The sequence below is a fragment of the Juglans regia genome, chromosome 12, assembly GCF_001411555.2.
Source record: "Juglans regia cultivar Chandler chromosome 12, Walnut 2.0, whole genome shotgun sequence".
Classification (NCBI taxonomy): Eukaryota; Viridiplantae; Streptophyta; class Magnoliopsida; order Fagales; family Juglandaceae; genus Juglans; species Juglans regia.
The window spans coordinates 27,450,309-27,468,013 of NC_049912.1; the positions used below are offsets into that span (position 1 = coordinate 27,450,309).

At 35.3% G+C, this 17,705-nt stretch overlaps 3 protein-coding genes and 1 non-coding gene across 10 annotated transcripts; 2 read left to right on the top strand and 2 right to left on the bottom strand.

Annotated features, from left to right (window-relative positions):
• Positions 1-1,301: 1,301 nt before the first annotated feature.
• On the top strand, positions 1,302-6,583 carry LOC109009141 (MAR-binding filament-like protein 1-1). Of its 3 annotated transcripts, none has more exons than XM_018989512.2 (5): positions 1,302-1,647; positions 1,752-1,820; positions 4,106-4,149; positions 4,261-4,482; positions 4,616-6,583. In XM_018989512.2, exons 1-5 carry the CDS (start codon positions 1,377-1,379, stop codon positions 6,329-6,331), a joined length of 2,322 nt encoding a protein of 773 aa, XP_018845057.2. In that variant the 5' UTR covers positions 1,302-1,376; the 3' UTR covers positions 6,332-6,583. The 3 variants fall into 3 exon arrangements, with proteins under 3 accessions (XP_018845057.2, XP_018845058.2, XP_018845059.2); XM_018989513.2 differs by having other exon boundaries at positions 1,752-1,814; XM_018989514.2 differs by lacking the exon at positions 1,752-1,820.
• Positions 6,584-7,122: 539 nt separating this feature from the next.
• TRNAR-UCG lies at positions 7,123-7,196 on the bottom strand. The gene has a single exon. It is a non-coding gene; the product is annotated as a tRNA-Arg (tRNA).
• Positions 7,197-7,879: 683 nt separating this feature from the next.
• Positions 7,880-11,586, top strand: LOC109009146 (protein SYS1 homolog). Of its 4 annotated transcripts, none has more exons than XM_018989520.2 (4): positions 7,880-8,773; positions 9,934-10,160; positions 10,304-10,368; positions 11,086-11,586. In XM_018989520.2, the coding sequence occupies exons 1-4, from the start codon at positions 8,550-8,552 to the stop codon at positions 11,095-11,097; spliced, it is 528 nt and encodes a 175-aa protein (XP_018845065.1). In that variant the 5' UTR covers positions 7,880-8,549; the 3' UTR covers positions 11,098-11,586. The 4 variants fall into 4 exon arrangements, with proteins under 4 accessions (XP_018845065.1, XP_018845064.2, XP_018845066.1 ...); XM_018989519.2 differs by lacking the exon at positions 11,086-11,586 and adding an exon at positions 10,544-10,768; XM_018989521.2 differs by lacking the exon at positions 10,304-10,368 and having other exon boundaries at positions 7,883-8,773; positions 11,086-11,585.
• Positions 11,587-12,149: 563 nt separating this feature from the next.
• LOC109009144 (probable sulfate transporter 3.4) lies at positions 12,150-17,040 on the bottom strand. Of its 2 annotated transcripts, XM_018989516.2 has the most exons (13): positions 16,631-17,040; positions 16,131-16,179; positions 15,805-16,012; positions 15,485-15,656; positions 14,947-15,012; positions 14,737-14,850; positions 14,376-14,492; positions 14,004-14,130; positions 13,605-13,891; positions 13,226-13,416; positions 12,917-13,002; positions 12,726-12,802; positions 12,150-12,619 (listed from the first exon to the last, which is right to left on the bottom strand). In XM_018989516.2, the coding sequence occupies exons 1-13, from the start codon at positions 16,964-16,966 to the stop codon at positions 12,482-12,484; spliced, it is 1,968 nt and encodes a 655-aa protein (XP_018845061.1). In that variant the 5' UTR covers positions 16,967-17,040; the 3' UTR covers positions 12,150-12,481. The 2 variants fall into 2 exon arrangements, with proteins under 2 accessions (XP_018845061.1, XP_035539406.1); XM_035683513.1 differs by lacking the exon at positions 14,947-15,012.
• Between the last annotated feature and the right edge of the window lie 665 nt (positions 17,041-17,705).

The following is a 17,705-nucleotide window of genomic DNA, read 5'->3' on the forward strand; positions in this document are numbered from 1 at the left end:
ATCTCCAAAAAATTTAGCCGAAGTATGCAACAAGCTTGTAATTTGATCCACAACAGGCGTAACAGAGATTCAAACTTCTACAAGCAGTCTCTTTCCCTTCCAAATTCAGTACCTTAAGGGTGTGTTTGGTTTTCAAATTCAACTGAGTTCAGTCTAATTTTAAGTTAAATATAATATTTAAATACTTAATTCTCAAATTACTAAACTCATCACAACTCAAAACATTCTTACACGTGGGATACACAATATTTTTCAACTTAAAACATCTTTATACGTGGAACTCACAATCTTTTTTAATTTTTCATAAAAAGTACTAGATTCATCTTAACATCCAATCACACTTTAAACTCAGTTTAGATGAGTTTTACATAACTTCCTCTACTACTAAACTCACTATTATTTATAAAGAATTTAATTCAGCTGAGTTTAACTCAACATTCAAACGTAGTCTAAAGTTTAATAATTGGCATTTAAAGGTCGGAGAAGATTAAAAAGACATTGAGATTTTTTAAAAGTAATGTTAAACACAATTATATGGTGTGCAAGTCTTGTATAAAAATCTACTATTAAAAAATAATTTTTTAAATGAGTCAAATTTATCTATTTTAAAAAAAAAAAATTACAAAATTTTCATACTTTAAAACTGTAAATAACATTTTTTTTTTTTTTTAAGTCGACATAGAGGATACACTTTCGATCTAATTAACGATATTATATAAAGATCGATTAAATAGCAAGGGATTTTAAATAGTGCGGACAGCGGTGGTAGTGCTTACTGTTCTATTCATTACAACAAAGATTACAATAGTATGACGTGGCAACCTAGCATACGCAGATTAAAGATAAAAGTTCATTTTCCTTACCTGGCATGTTTTTATTGGTGGAGCGGCGAGGGAAAAAGTGCATGATCCACCAACTTACGTGTCCCTATTGCTTATACAAAAATTCACTTTAACTTATCTCATTTAATTATTATATTTTTTAAAAATTTTTATATAAAATATAATAAAAAATTAACTTTTTAAAATTTTAAAATAATAATATTAAAAAATAATATTTTATTTTACTATTCATAAATTATTTCAAATAATCTAAATTTATCTCTAAATTTAAACGGGAGCTTAGTCGGATATTACGAAACTGCCGTAATGGTGCCTATGAAGGTTCAAAACCTGCCGTCAATGCCTCCAACGAGAGCGGGCCCTTTTCGTAATTGAATCAAAATGGAGGTACAGGTTAGTTCACAACTGGCTATAGTAACTACTGAAACTGAAAAAAACAATGACCAGAAAGATAAGGAAGGCAAAAACAAAGCTTAATTGCCTCTCTCTCTCTCTCTCTCTGTGCACTGAGATTTCAGATAAAAGGCAAAAACGATGGGCTTCATGACAGGGAGCCCCTGCTATTTACACCCTTCTCCTCTCTGCCAATCTTGCTTACCTTCTTCTTCGTCTCAATCCACTTTCTTCTATTCTTGCTCAAGAAATGCAGGGACCAAGAGAAAGAATGTTACTCCAATGGCTTCTCTGCAACGTGAGGATCCAAACAACGGCGTCCACTGCAAGAGAAGGGCCATTCTATTTGTGGGTATTTCAATTCTTCCTTTGTTGCAACTCACGGCCAGAGCTCTTGAACGTGTGGGAACAAGTAAGTTGGAAATCGACTCTTTTGACTTTCAGAGATTTAAATGTTGGTTCTTGATTTCCTGTATCTTCTCTTGCTTTCTTTCTTTGGTCCTCGAACTTGGTTAGGAAAAACAGCTCGTGGCCGTCGTCAAATCATAGAGAAAGCTGAAAACAGAGACTTCAATTTGAGTAAGGGTAATTCGCACACCCCTCGAAATCTCCCGTGTTACTATTTCTCTAAATACATCCGATGATACACAAAACTCCCTTCCAAATTTCACGACTAAGATGTCTACCAATCTGTTATTTTCAATGCACCAATAAATCAACAATAGTTTTACCCTCGAAATCACAAATTCGTGGCTATATTATATTTATCTGTACAATATCGTCAATATCTTACCTGCCTGCTTGAAAATTATGGGATAGTGTGACTCTCTTTTATGTTGACAGGGAATGATGTTATGTAAGGGCGTAAATGTTGTGTTTGGATATTGAGTTACAGTCAATTGAATTGAGTTTTTTATGAATAGTAATGAGTTAAGTAATGGAGTGAGTCATGTGGACCCATTTAAACTGAGTTTAAAGTGTGTTTGGATGTTAAGATAAGTTTAATAATTTTTATGGAAAATTGAAAAAGGTTGTGGGTCCCACGCATAAAGATGTTTTAAGTTGAAAAAGTTTGTGGGTCCTATGTGTAAGAAAGTTTTGAGTTGAGATGAGTTTAGTAATTTGAGAATTGGGTATTTGGATGTTAGATTCAGCTTAAAGTTAGACTGAACTTATAAGAGACCAAGTTTTCATGTCGGCCTTGCATTTTGCTTTATGTTTATAAACGCACATAATGTGTGCATCCGTATAGCTCTTGGTGGTTGTCCCTCGTTATAAACCTTGGTACACGCAAAGATTAAGCATACCTCGTACCATGTAATTTTACAAAGTCCCCTTCACCCAATTCTAGAAAGCCTTCCAGTTTTTGAATACAATATTACCAAAAAATATCATGGGAAGTCATGAAACTTAATGAGTTATTGAGCAGGACAGTGATGCCAAGGCTTCAAATGTAAATTGAACAGAAAGTTAGTGTTTCTATAATTTCTTCCATTTGGGAGACAATGTTTTGGCAAGGAGCTTTGCATTTTTGTTTGCTTCTTAATATGTCATTGTAAGCAAAGTTGACTGCCCCCTTGTCTGGATTTTAAAATTTTCTCCTTAAGCCTTGCAATTAGAAGTATATATTTTGTTTTTTGCTTCTTGTCTTTCCAACTTGTACAACAGTTACACTCCTCTTACTTAACTGATGATTTGACGAGATCCTGACATACTTCCCTAGCATCACACTAGCAATATATTGGATCCAGGGTGGCTCAATACAAATTGAGGCCTAAGGCAAAATTTAAGTAACCCATTCGTAAAAATATAAATTATTATATGGAATAATTTTCAAAATTTTCATTATTTAAAATCTTTAAATAATTTTTTTTTTTTGAATTTATATTTAATACAACAACGTAAAATGAGGCTTCAATGCAAATTTTATACCTCAATTTAGCAAGATCTTAAAAAAATTATTTAAAATATAAATAATTCATTGTATTAAATATTAGATTTAGTATTATGAGGCCTTACACATTAAAAAATATAAAAATTATTTAAAATTTGATTTAATAAAATGGTTTTTATTTTTTTAAAATTTAAAAAAAATACATCATTTTTATTTTTGGATGCCTTACATAGAGTGGGGGCCCTTAGGCAATGGCCTTGCCATTAAGCCGGCCCTGATTGGATCATCTAGGAAGTAGCAATTTCCAGAAACAAATTATTCGAGGTCTAATCATAGATATGTAGCAATGCATGTTACTGATCAGGAGGCATTTGATAACATTTCTTATAAAAAAGTTCCTATGTTGATAATTTTGATAAGAGTGCTAGAAAATGCTCTCTTTTTTTTTTTTTTTTTTTGTTGTTTATAGAAGTATAGGTCATACTCATATATCCTGGACCAAGTTCTATGTACAAGAAGGTAGAAATAAGTGACTAACCAATCCTTCATGCCCCAAAAATGTGTATTTCGTATTTTTCAAACAGTTCGTACTACCTTAATAAGGTGTGAAATTGGTTTGTCCGGCTAATTGCCAGCAAATATTGACAGTAATTGTTTGTGTAGTTATGGTTGATTGATTCAATGTTATTCAGTATTTAGGGGTTTTCTGGCCTTCTTTGTTTAGGATGTTCCTAGCACCATAAGATATAAATCCGAAGAAAATGGTGTGAACCACAGAAATTTGCTTTTGCCTATTCAGACTCACAGTCCAGATACGTCATTATTGTGCATATATATCCCAAAAACTCAGATTATGTGCTTCACCCTTTAGGTCATTTTTCTACAATGAACTGATCTCTGTTCCTACTAATGGTTGTTAGTGTTTGTACTAAATCTTGGTTGATGCTTTTTTAAGCATTTATTGGTTTTCTTTCAGATGAAAGTGGGCTAAAGAAACCAGTGGAGAACCAAGAAGAAAAGGTGTGAATCTCTGCTAGACACAAATGAGTCCATATTTGAAAAAATTTGCTGTTTGTATGTTTGTGACTTTTGAAACTCAAAATGTTCTTAATAAGTAGCTTTTATGGACAGCAAGCACTTCAAATAGATGCTCCACCACATCCACTTCAAAGTGATGCTGCACTAAACCCACTTCAAAGAGATGCTCCACCAAATCCACTTCAAAGAGATGTTCCACCAAATAATGTCCTGTCTCTCTTGAATGGACTTGGAATATTTAGTTCTGGCATGCTTGGTGCTCTCTATGCATTGGCTCAGAGAGAAAAGACAGCTCAAAATGCAGAAATAGAATCTGTAAGCCACTAACTACATTCAGAATCAAGGAAGAATTGTGATAGTTTTTTACTTGTTTTTTGAGCTTTACATACTATTAGTTTATTGGACTATATTTTTGGTAACCTATTGACAAACTGGTTGAGTTGCACAGATGAAATCCCAACTGAAAGAAAAGGAAGCTGCCATTGTTTCATCAGAGAAAAACTTTGAATCAAAGCTACTAAATGAAAAAGAAGAATGGACCAAGCAACTCAGAAAGGTGAAGGAGGAGCAGCAGTCCTTGTTGAGCCAACTAAATTCAGCAAACAGTACGATTACAGGGTTGGGACAGGAGCTGAAAAGAGAGAAAATATTGATTGAGGAGCTTAAATTTCAAATTCAGAGTCTTGAAACCAGCATTTCAATGGCCAGGGATGATAAAAAGGCACTTGAAGAGAATTTGAAGGAAAGACTTTATTCAATTACAGTCTTACAAGAAAGGAGCAATTTACTCAGTTTAGAGCTCAAGGATAAAGAAGAGAATGTTCGGAGTCTTAGCTCTTCTCTTGCTGAAAAGGAACTAGAGTTGAACAACTTGAATTTTATCTACAAGCAAACTAAGGATGACCTAGCGAGAGCACATTCTCAAATCCAGAAATTGGAACTTGAATACCTGAAAACTCAGAAGGAATTAGAATCAACAAATTCTACAGTGGATGAATTAAATTCAAGAGCAAGTTCTTTAACTTTTGATAGAGACGAGTCTAAGAGGAAGTTGGATGTGATTCAGGAGGAATACGATGATCTAAGGTTATCTTCTGAGAAGAAGGCGGCTTTGAATGCTAAGCTTTTTGGAGAAAAAGAAGAGGAACTTCAGCAGCTAAAGCTAAAACTTGAGCTTGCTGTCAATGAAGTGAGTGGAAACCAAGCAATAATTTTTGATTTGACCCAAGAAAGGGATAACTTCAGAAAAATGTTGGATATAGAATTGAAAAAGGTAAAACATCTGAAACATGAACTCCAGAGCACTAAGGAAAGTCTTGGAAAATCAACAAATGAGGTGTCTGATCTGACAAATCAACTGCAGCAGGCCAGAGAGTTGTGCACAGAGCTCAAAGGTGAGATCTCCAGGGTTCAGACACAGTTTGTTGAAGTTAGAGAGTCAATTCAGAGGAGCCTTGATGAGACAAAACTAGGTAATGAAGTGCTGGCCGGTGAACTTGCAGCAGTGAAGGAATGTCTGACGAAAAAGGAGGAGGAGCTGCAAATTGCGTCCCATGAACTGGCAGGCATGGTAGAAAATCGTGATAGCCTACAGAAGGAACTGGTTGATTTGTATAAAAAAGCAGAAACTGCAGCCAATGATTTAATAGAAGAAAAAAAGGTAGTTTCTTCCTTAAACAAAGCAGTTCAAGCTTTGGAGAAACGAATCTTGAAGGAAAAAGAGGCCCGTAAATCTCTCGAAAAATACCTGGAGGAGGCTACCAAATCACTTGATGAGATGAACCAAAAATCTTTGATTCTTTCAGGAGAGCTAGAGAAGGCAAATTCTCAAATTTCCAGCCTTGAAGATGGAAAAGAGGTGCTTTACAAGTCTCTTACAGAGCAAAAGAATATATCGAAAGAGGCCCGAGAAAACTTGGAAGATGCACATAACCTTGTCATGAGAGTTGGCAAGGAAAGAGAGAGTTTGGAGAAGCGGGCAAATAAACTGGAGGAGGGATTGGCATCTGCCAAGGGTGAAATATTGCGGCTAAAGAGTCAAATAAATTCTTCAAAATCTCTTGTAAATAATCAGCAACAGCAACCAAAGCAAGGGGAAGCTGAAGGCACTGTCACTGTCACTCCAAGGAGAAATAGTAGGAGGAAAAAGGCCAGTTCCCAGTAAGGCTGTGCACTAGTATCTTCTTCATAGAAATCCTTTTCCTTCCCCATCTTTAAATGTGCATGTATCCTCAGATGTGAGTTTATCTTGAGCTCTGTTCTTCTCAGGCTTGTAAAATTTATTATTTTTTTTTTTGGGAAAATTTTCCACTGTACAAATATGACGATGAGAGATGATATAAATTGAGTATATATGCATGCTTTCAATTGTAGTATGTTTTTGAATGTACAGTATCAAGTTCTGGACATTCATTTACTGGTGGAGTATTCTGGACTAATGTTTTCAAATTTTGTTTATATAGCATTGCCGGAAGTACATTTCTGACACTTGGGATAGTAAAGAATCTGCAATTGGGTTGAAAGCCATGTGCAGATGTATTCTTTTGCTGATTTCAATGTATGTATAAGACCTACTATAATCTATCAACATCAATATAAAACAAAATGGAGTCATTGTTCTGCAATTCCTGAATTGCTTTGATATCAAGAGCTAGGGGATGATTCTTCATGCTAAGCCACTCAACAGAGTGAATCACATAGTTCTTTATCAGGAGGGATAGTTCTTTAATTTTGAACTCGACAAGTAAATTTCTTTTTTCTTTTTTTACCCTAAACTTTTGCGGGCATCCTTCGTATGGAATTTCCAACCAAAGATTAGAAAAATGGCTGACATCAAGAGTCAAGACAGCGTCTGAAGGTGTGAAGGATTTGAAAGCCAAGTCTGAATTTTTATGTAATGTATAAAACGAGGACTTGTTTGTAATTCAAATGAAGAAAAGTAAAATTGTAGGAGTGCGACCACAGTGGGAGTCGAACCCACGACCTTTTGATCCGAAGTCAAACGCGCTAATCCACTGCGCTATGCGGTCATTTCCTCTACCTGTCTGGTTTATTAAAATACTTATTTTTAATCAATCATATATCATTTTCCCATTAAGTGTGCTATAGTAAGCTGCACGTGCCTTAACTAGATTGACAGAGAAACATATATAGTTGAGTACCCAACAAATCACTGATTTAGAAGTATATGGCAGTACGAGAAATGATATACAAATCTGGTATAAGTGTTTTATAAAAAAATGAAAAATTATCAATTATATAACCGTGACGTAATTATTTTAAAAAATATGAATAAAATATGATATTTATATAAAAATAAATTAATTTTTTAATGATAGATTTATTCCTTTTTAAAATGATTACGTGATATTTATACACTTCACGATTATACGTAAAATTATTCGTCTTGTATAAATTTATATAGTTAGAACTTATACTTACATAAAAATGATCGGAATAGTACCAAATGATTCAAATCTCGTTATAAAATTGGCTGAAAGTAATATGAAACTTATTATGTTTGTCACTAAATTAACATGAAATTCAGGTGGCATCTTGGCTAAGGAAAAAGCTAAACCCCATTCAATGTCATGAAATTGACAATACCGCCCTTGAATCAATCATTCATTCATCGCTAATTAGGTTCATCATCTCTGTGTTGGTCTTTCATTTGTATATTTCATGTTTAAATAAGACATAGATAAATAAAATAGATTTGGAGAAAGAAAGGCTCATGATCTCGGCAAAAAATTAAGTTTTTTTCTCTCCCTGAATTTAGTCCTTAAGTGGAAGAAAAAACCTGTGTCCAAAGCGATGAGAACTTGAGAGAGAGACTCCAAAATGCTATTTGCTCTTCCACTCTCTTGTAAGGTTCTCAAACGGTCACCTTACTCCTCTCGATCCACTACTACTGCTGCTTCTTCTTCTCCTTCTCCTCCGTTTAGTTTAAGTAATTGATTTTCTGTCTGAACTTTCCACCGCTCGTCTCATCCAAGTTCATTCAAATCTGAATTTCTTTTCCATCTGAGAAAAAAACTAGGGCTTGCTTCTGCAACTGTATACATGTACTGGGGATTTTCTTTTTTTTGTTGGATCTGGGCTGACTATATATCCGAATCTAAGGCCCGTGGGTATGACTTGAGTACCGGGAACGTAAACTTAGGAGCAGGATTGAGAACATTGGACTCAGATCGATTTGGGTTTTGATTTTGGTTGTTGAAGGATTAAATTTTCTTTGGACAGTTGCTCAGAGTTCAGGATTATAGGTAAAGAGGATAGCTATTGAGGATTTGAGAATTGGGTGTTAAATACTGCGAAGAAGCAAATTGTTGTGACTTGGGACATTTGTGGTTTCGGGTGGCTGAGAAGAGGTTCTTGTAGTCATGTTCTATGGTTCAGTAGTATGGGACCCTTGGCTCATTGTTGCCCAAATTGTTTGTCTTCAATGCTTATACTATCTCACTCTTGGAGTATTCTTGACAATGCTTGTTGGGAATCGTGTGCCACGTATGAGCCTCGAGTATTTCTTTGATTATGCTACTGTCACTGCCTCTACAGTAACTGGGTGGTGTGTCATTGCTTCGTTTCTGTTCAGCTCGCTTGCTGGGTAAGAACTCCATGCCACTTTTCTGTCTTTAGAAGTGTTGCATGCTTTTACAGGTTGTATTTGTGATGGTTTGACTTGGTTTTTTGCTTTTAAAATGTGCCCTTTCCTTTAAAAACTATTATGCTACCGATCAAAAAACAAATTATGCACTTTGCGATACACAACTTGAGATCCTTTTTACATTACTTGAAAAAATGGAGGCCTTAACGCCGAGTCTAAAAAGGGCGGTGAATGAGATTTCATATTAATTGAAACAGAGAATCTCATAGGATTTATAATTATTTCAAGGAGCTCCACTTGTAAATTTAACTAGTCATTTTGGAGTATGAGGCCATATGTGTATCTTGGATTTTCCTTGGGTCATTACCAATAGTACAGAGCCAATCCCCCACCAAAAGTGGAGGACTTGAGCCTTGCTACTACACAAATGACCTGCGAGGATATCAGGGATTTGAGTAGGAGAGATTGTAACACTGAATTTGGGATAGGAAAGATCAGGTTTTCCTTGGGTCGTTATAAAAGCATTGTAGAATTGGAATCGAACATTGCTGTTTATGGGTAATGCTAAGTGTACAAGCTATTTCTGTTGTCTGAGGAAATGCCCTACGGCTTCGTGTTTCTGCATTCATGTAGTAAATTTTAGTTTTACATGCTAACTTGGGTGATGCTGAAAAGGGTAATTGACCTCCTAGCTCCTTGGCGAGGCATTCAGGGCAACTCTAAGATTGCAATGGTTGGAAGATGGTTCCGATTTGTCTATGGTGGTGTATTTGGAGGGAGAGGAATGAAAGAAGCTTTGAAGATTGAGAGTGGTCAATGGATGAGCTTAGAAGTCTATTTTCAATTCTTTACTCTATTGGTCAATTGTAATTGATTATATGGCATGACTTTTCATGAATTAATTAAACTAGCATGCATAGGCGATGCTCTTGTATATGTCCTGTATACTTGGGACCTTTGTCTATTTTATGATCAATAAAGTTTTGTTTACCGATAAAAAAACATGCTAAAACTTATTATGAAATGACTATCATAGATACTAAAGAGAATTTGGCAAAGCATGCTTGTGGGTTGCAAATGTTAATCATCTTTTTATTTAAATAAGAGGATAAATAGTGGTTTTATCTTGTTGGATTAGCAAACCTTTCTTGTTTGTGCAGAGCTGCATATATGACTTCTCTGATTGCGAGGGCAAAAAAGTGCTTAGACTTTTCAGCCACTGTTTACATCACACATCTCTTCATATGCATTGTCTATGGAGGTTGGCCTTCCTCAATAACCTGGTGGGTTCTGAATGGTACTGGAATTGCAGTGATGGCTTTGCTAGGTGCATATCTGTGCAGGAGACGGGAACTGCGAGAGATTCCCATTACACGATACCGTTCAAGTTAAGAAGTTTTCTTCTGTACATTACTTTAGAAAATTCTCATTCTCTAATGCATTTTCCTGTTGTTCTGGCACTCAACTTCCTATGTTGGATGTTGTGCTGCTATGCTGTCTTATTTTCCATTACCTTTTTAATTGTAACAGCATTAATGATCACCATTTGCATTTGCTCTTCAAATGGTTTCTCTTACCGTTGGAAAATGATGAAGGTAACTCTGTCTTAATTTTTATCACCAAGGCATAATCCAGGACGTGACGTTTGCAGACGTGTATGCTTGTTATATTGAATGAAACTTTCAGTTTCTGCCCCACCCTCGTGATGACTATCTAATTGCTTCAGCCTTCTCTTCTATGAGCAATTGTCATTTGTTGATTCCCTTGCAGGTTGATTCCAGCTTGCATGCATGATCTCAAGGAGGCATCAGTTTACATAACTGTTTGTTTTTACTGTCATATTTCTGTCCAGCACCATTTGATGTACCCTGGTTCACTATAGTTTGATAGCATGATCTGGTTTTAGTCCCCTTGCATTCATGCAAGAAGTTGGTTGACATTTGTGTATTCATTGGATTAATAATAAGAACAGCAAAATTCTTATTTTTCCTGTCCGATTGAATCCTTGTGTAGAGACATTTTTTAATACCAAAATTCATCTGTGTTTTGTGTAGGATTTTGATGAGCCATTGTTCTACTTCTTCATAAGCCTCTAAACAGTTTATTATTGCTTTCAACTGTAGTTTGGGAGAAGGGATATAACCCAGGTTTTATTGTAGTCATGTTCTATGTATTCTGAAAACAGATAGGTTAATATTTATGGGAGTTTACTTCAAATTATCCATTTATCTATCCTTGAAAATTACACTTGTTACTTATTTTACCCGCTCTTTTAGTATTGGCAGAATTTATTTGAGACTGTTTCCATGCAGATGTTTGACTAATTAGACAAACTGGATAGGCGAGGACAAGTTTTCTGTAATGGCTGTTTGTTCAAAGTAATTAGGAGGATCTCCTGCACCAAATTTATGAAGTAGTGGATCTTATATGTGATGAGGAAAACGAGTACCTTCATCTTTGGATTCTTTCCTACGCTGCTAGATGTGATGGGAGATGACCAAAGAAAATAAGATGGTGTTAAGAAGATGGGGCAAGAACGAGGGAAAAGAGACTAAGTATGCATTGCGTCAAGGAAACGGTTAATACTCGTAGGTAGTTTTGTCAAAAATGGTTGGAAATGTGATTCTTATTGTGCGTCTGATAACTTTTCGGGTTTAATGTAATGTTCTTTTATTTGGTTCTTATTTTTTAAGATGATCAATTGGATGAGTTGCCAGTTCCATTGTGAAATTGGCCAAACTTTTATAATCATGTGTAGAGTCGAGTATATTGATTCTAATATGAGAAATACTTTAGCTACAAAACGATTACACAAAAATAAATTTATAAACTAATGTGGATTGATGCAGTATGTCATATTGTAAAGTTACTTTAATGTAAAATAGATTTAACGCATCACGGGAAGTCACATCAATTTGTAAGTTTTTTTTTTATGTAATCTCTTTGTATCTGTAACAATTCTCTAAACACAATAATGCGGTCTCCTCGGAACTTAGGCTGCGTGATCTCTTTCTTGTAATTCAGCTGTATATTCTTGTGTCGTTTGCTGCAACTGTCGTTTTTTTTATTTTTTGGGTATCTTGGCCCGTGTTTTATGACATCTCTCTCGTTTTCATGAAGCCTTGGTGGCCAAAATATCCGTACTTTGATATTTGTTGCTCATTAGTCAAACCTATTTTAGAAGGCTTTTCCTTCGTCTCAAAACAATTGTTGCAATCAATGTATGTCTTCTTAACCAATGTTTTTATTTCTTATCTTCTTAGACTTGTCTCTTCTAAAACATTAACGTCGAGGACTGGAAAAATGAATTGATTAGAACGTTAAATAGAGAAATGTCACACACTCACACGCACACAGAGCAACTTTGGTAGTAAACCATTGTCCTTATTATTACCGAGTCTTTCTAGTTGCAGGCCAATATCATTTTATTTTTTGGCATCTTTTTGGGGAAATGTAAAAATTTGAACCTCAGAATTTCTTCTGCGAAGAGCATGGTTATATCCTCTTTTCCAGTAAAATGGAAGATGAAGAAAGATGAAAATTCACAAGCGAAACTAGCCAAAAAAAAAAAATTAAAATTCCTCTCCTGACTCCTGAGACCTCTCACAAGAACTCTTCCTAGGCTGCCAAGATCTGCTGCTAGTGTTTGCAATGACTTCGTTTCTTTTCCATTATCCTGCAGAAGCCCTTTTGTAAGGCATGGCTTAGCTAAGCCTTCCACAAGGACGATATATAGGCCACAGCTTCTCCAACAGAGAGATAGAGTCCATTCAACCTGAAGGTCTCCAAGATTTCCGACTTATCAAGCTTTTCCGTCACTGATCCAACCGGATTTGCCAACACAAGCTTCATAAAAATAAAAATAAAACAGATATTAAATGAGAAAACCTATGTTACAGATATGTATTCCTAAATCGGAGGTATGGAAATTGCCATCATCACTACTTTTTACCTTGAGTGATTTTTGCTCCAGCATCTTTCTGATTTCACAGATTGTGTCAATACCACTTGTGTCTATGGCTGTCACAGCTGAGTGAATAAGGACTCGGTTAGCCAAATGTGGAAGAACACTTGCAAACATAATGATAACTCAAGCTTGTGTGAGCAAACTATTACATATTCAAGTTCGGATAACTGAAGTACCTGTCATGTCTAAAATTACACATTTCAATGGACTCCCATTATTTGCTTTTATCCATTCTTCCTCCTCCCGAATCCATCTTAATATCCTGTGCCAAGAAATCCACTCAAGTCAGGAATCCACAATTCAAGGAAATCTTTTGAGAGTATGCCTTTTATTTTCTAGACCCGTGCAGGGCCTAAGATAACTGCAGATGAAGTGTCTGAAACCCATGATCGAAAAGTTACTGCTTAGATGCACCTCGGCCACCATAAATATGTTGATTAGAATATAACATTTCATGTTTTGAGTGTGTGCAAAACTGAGCTTACCTTTCTTGCAGGTAAGTTGAGTTTGCAAAGTAGATGGGAGATTCAACAGCAAGAATGAGAAAGGAAGGGACCCTTGAAGCTTCTCTGTACCGGATGAGGTTTTGGTATACTTGAGTACCCATGATATTCCCTAAAATCATGGTGTTTGGCCTGGTGACATGCAAGAGAATCTTGAAAACAGAGACTCCAACCTAAAAATTTTGAAGGGCCCGGTGTTGGTTACTTTTTCACCATAGGATGAAATCATATATGGGAAAAAGAGAGCAAGCATGCTGTTTTCTTTCCTTCTTTTTTTTTTTTATTATTATTCTTGCCTAATTCATTGCCCAAAATATCAGGGACTCCAGATAATGAAGTCTCAGAGCAGTAGAAAGCTTACCGCGATGGCAAGACCCAGTGGCACTGAAACAAAAAGAACACCGAGAAAGGCACACAAACAGGCCATGAAATCAAGTTTGTCAACTTTCCACAATTTGTATGCTGCTTGATAATCGATTAGTCCAATCACGGCTGTTATGATGATGGCCGCTAAGATGACATTTGGAGTGTAATAAAACAGTGGCATGAGAAACATTAGAGTCACAACCACAGCTGAAGCCATGATTATATTGGACACTGCTGTTTGAGCTCCAGCGTTATAGTTTACAGCAGATCGAGAAAATGATCCTGAAAGATTAATAAAACAAAAGTAAATACACATGTTCTTAATAACTTTAGTGTGATTATCACATGGCAACATAAGTTGGAAAGGGCCAAATGAGAAGGGTATGATAATTACCTGTAGTAACATAGCATGAAGAGCATGAACCAGCAATGTTCATGATACCAATAGCCATCATTTCTTTATTTCCGTCCACTTGGTAGTTTTTCAGAGCAGCAAATGTCCTCCCCACGGCAATTCCTTCCTGTAACAGAAAAAATGCAAGTTTTGGAACATTACCTCGATGTGTAATATCTTTGCTATACATATACATATAAAGTAGTGCTATTTGAAAGCTTTTACACTACACACTATCTACGTAGCATAATTTAATTTGAAATATTCAAATTTTAAGTGTTCAATAAGTAATACTTGGGAAATAAAAAAAAAAACAGACCCAAATCAGCAAAATCTATTTTAAGAAGTAAATTCTAGTTTTTGACAACTTACAGTGAGAGATAAGATCCCAGTCACAATGCCAGTTTTAATAGCAACAGCAAGATGGGGGCCACTGAAGTATAGCATGTTTAGTGAAGGAGGATTAACGCCTTTTGGCAAGTGGCCAATCTACCAAAAAAATAAATAAATAAATAAATAAAAGAGAGAGTTCCATACAGTAAAATTGGAATAATAATAATAATAAATTAAAAAAATTATTCTTATTGGCTATTATTCATAATCTCACATATCCTATGAAAAATACCTCATATCTTATAAAAAAAAATTACAAATATAAATTATAAGAGTAAATAATAACTGATACATATCATTCCTCAAAAATAATAATAATACTGCTACTCGAAGTACTTACGACTGGAATTCCGTGTGCCTTAGACTTGAGGAGGAAAACTAGCAGGGTTGAAAGAATAACCGACGTTAATGGGGCTGCTGCTGAGACCCAAAATAGCTTTGGTTTCCTAATGCTCTGTGTTGATTATTTAAATAAAAAAAAATACAACATTAAAAACAGAATATATTGACAGATTTTATATATGTTCTTGGGGAACAACAGAACACTTACAATATGCCTTGTAGTCAACAGAAAAAGGAGGAAACCAAAACCCATGACAATGGTTTGCCACGACCACTGCACATGATTTGTACCCGATGTCACTATAAATAGTATTGGTCTCTTTTTTTTTCGCATTATTCTGATTTCAGTGGATATAAATTTCCTCGATTTTTTTTTTAAATAATTCATTCAGAGTACTTCTACATCTATTGATTTCGTTTTATATGATTCATTAGATTTATTTTACAATAAAAATAATTTTATAATCTGACGAATACATCAATTTGTAAAATTCTTTTTATGTAATATCTTTGTGATTAGATTATTTTTTATTCATTAATATTTCGAACAATTGCACCTGCAAAAGTTTGTCAGGAAGACACCAACTCTTTCAATCTTTTATCGAGTGGAATTGTTGCATATTTTGAAAAATATATGCAATGATTCTCCATGATTGTCCTTGTACTAATTATTTCTATGGTTGAGTTGCTTGGATTTATTAAAAGAGAGCATAGAACAGTGTCCAGTTCTTGGCGACGAGTCTTACCTCATCTTTCTGGTTCAAAACAGAGGATATGACTGGAATAATTTGCATTTTGCTAGTAAAGTGGACAATTCCGAGCAATCCTTTCAGCTGTTGCAATGACACAATGACTGCTGCACCAGCCATAAACCCAACTAGTGTTGCCTTTGAGAGAAAATCAATTATAAATCCTAACCTGTAATTCACAAGTCCAAATCAACCAGAAGTTCAGCGAGAGAGAGAGAGAGAGAGAGAGATGACTCTCTTCTGTTTATTAATTTGTCTTTTAACTTTTTGTGAAAAAAAAAGGTGTAATATTCTTTGAGGTTATTAATAATTGATACCTTAAAAGACCAAGAGAAGTCTGAAATAAACCAGCAAAGAAGGTGGCAGTAAAGGCCAATTGAAGATAGAGAATTGGCTCTTCTCCAGGAGAGACTACCTCGCTCAGCATTGATCCCATTACCAAAGATGCTATTGAGACAGGACCAACTCCAAGATGTCTAGAACTTCCAAGTATGGCATATATCAATGGGGGCACAAAGCTTGAATCTGCATGAAACCCAGGTCAGTTCACGTTAACTTACCATCTAAACAGTCATTTATATTAATATTGGCTAATTTATTAAAAATTATACAAAGAATAAATGGAGTAGAAATTGATACTCACATAGCCCCACTATTGGTGGCAAATTGGCAAGCTTTGCATAACTGATTCCCTGAAAATTCACTTACTAAATTAGATCACAAGAAACCAAAAATAATAGCAAAATACTCGTGATTTTTCAGAACATAAAGGCAAACATCATGTTCAAAGCCGAGATAATGCCAAGTAGAATTTTTTTTTTTTTTTTTTTATCAATAGAAACAAATTCTGAAAATACAACTCATATGTTCCACCACTCGTACGATCTGATTGAAATGGAATATATGCAGAGCACAACTCAGACTGCTCTGTCCACCATACTTCATTGAATGACTAAATTCCTTTTACTTGCAAGTCCACAAAGATCATTTACACCGCTGACACGACAGAAGCTGATTAGCAAAAGAAGTTTTAGACGTCTCCGCAGCGGTTTCCAAAGAGAACTTTTCTTGAACGAGAAACGCCGTACGTCGACTATGGTGACAACACAGACACACAGAGGGAGAAGGGAGGATTTGTCTCACCTGTGGGATGGCCAGGCTAGCAATTGTCAGACCAGATATGACATCGGACCTCAGAAGACTAACATTGTACTCAGACCCCCACTGGAATACAGGGAACAGAAACTGAAGAGCCAGAATCAACTTCATGAACCATGTCTGGTTCTTGAATCTGTAAAGTGGGTCATCAGGGAAAAAGATCTCGGAGACCCTGTGCTTTAGTTTCTGGAAAGTGCTTTGCTCTGGTGGCAAGCAAACTTTGTGGATTTGCAACGGTGGCATTGCTACCAACTCTGCCGGAATTATCAGATTGGTTTCTGGACATGCAAAGTGTTCCACTCTATTAGAGTTGACACCCATGTTCTTTGCAAATGACAACCACGGACCAGGAATATTGATTATTGGGATTGGTTCTACGAAGCAAAGGAACTACTCAGAGGTGTTGCACGAAAAAATAAGACAGTATGGGGGGATTATATAGGACCCGAGGTGAAGAGAGAGACCAAAATATGGGAGTTATGTTCCAGGGTATCAGTTATTGAGCAGTTGCTTCTATTTGCACGTGTCACGGTCAGTTTGGTCATTTGTTGGATTTGAGCGAGGATTGATAATTTTATTAAAACAAATTATATATATATTCACTTTTACGTATTCTTATATATTTTGTTAATGTGATTGATTATATTATTTTTTAATATAAAACAATTATTTTGATAAATTACATCAGCGGAATGTATAAAAATTATATAAAAATGACTGCATATAATATAATTTTTTTATTAAATAAGAGGAGCGGAAAAAAAAAAGACAAAATCATTTATGTTATTGCAAGGTAGAAATTGGAATATTTGTGTGGGCCATCACGCTTCCATATACAGTGTGGTAATATGGAAGGAATTATGGAGCTAACCAAATTTCGGATTTTTATGTTGCTATACATTAAATTTTGACTTATCTCCCAAACTTACACCGTAATAATGTTTCTACTATAATGGCATGAATCTGCTTTAATCCCAATCATTAAGAATTATCCAGAAAAAAAAGTATTAATTATCTTTTTAATTATATCTTTGCATCAATAAAATATGATATAGTGACT

What these genes read in the sequence shown, in the direction of transcription:
- LOC109009141 (XM_018989512.2), top strand. Translation starts at nt 1,377, where the DNA reads ATGGGCTTCATGACAGGGAGCCCCTGCTATTTACACCCTTCTCCTCTC. An exon ending in TCTTGAACGTGTGGGAACAA is followed by an intron (nt 1,648 to 1,751) that starts GTAAGTTGGAAA and finishes GAACTTGGTTAG; the next exon opens with GAAAAACAGCTCGTGGCCGT. An exon ending in AAAATGCAGAAATAGAATCT is followed by an intron (nt 4,483 to 4,615) that starts GTAAGCCACTAA and finishes TGAGTTGCACAG; the next exon opens with ATGAAATCCCAACTGAAAGA.
- LOC109009144 (XM_018989516.2), bottom strand. Translation starts at nt 16,966, where the DNA reads ATGGGTGTCAACTCTAATAGAGTGGAACACTTTGCATGTCCAGAAACC. An exon ending in CTGGGATCTTATCTCTCACT is followed by an intron (nt 14,131 to 14,375) that starts GTAAGTTGTCAA and finishes TTTCTGTTACAG; the next exon opens with GAAGGAATTGCCGTGGGGAG. An exon ending in CACTGGGTCTTGCCATCGCG is followed by an intron (nt 13,417 to 13,604) that starts GTAAGCTTTCTA and finishes CAAAATTTTTAG; the next exon opens with GTTGGAGTCTCTGTTTTCAA.
- LOC109009146 (XM_018989519.2), top strand. Translation starts at nt 8,550, where the DNA reads ATGTTCTATGGTTCAGTAGTATGGGACCCTTGGCTCATTGTTGCCCAA. An exon ending in CTGTTCAGCTCGCTTGCTGG is followed by an intron (nt 8,774 to 9,933) that starts GTAAGAACTCCA and finishes TTGTTTGTGCAG; the next exon opens with AGCTGCATATATGACTTCTC. An exon ending in CATTACACGATACCGTTCAA is followed by an intron (nt 10,161 to 10,303) that starts GTTAAGAAGTTT and finishes TAATTGTAACAG; the next exon opens with CATTAATGATCACCATTTGC.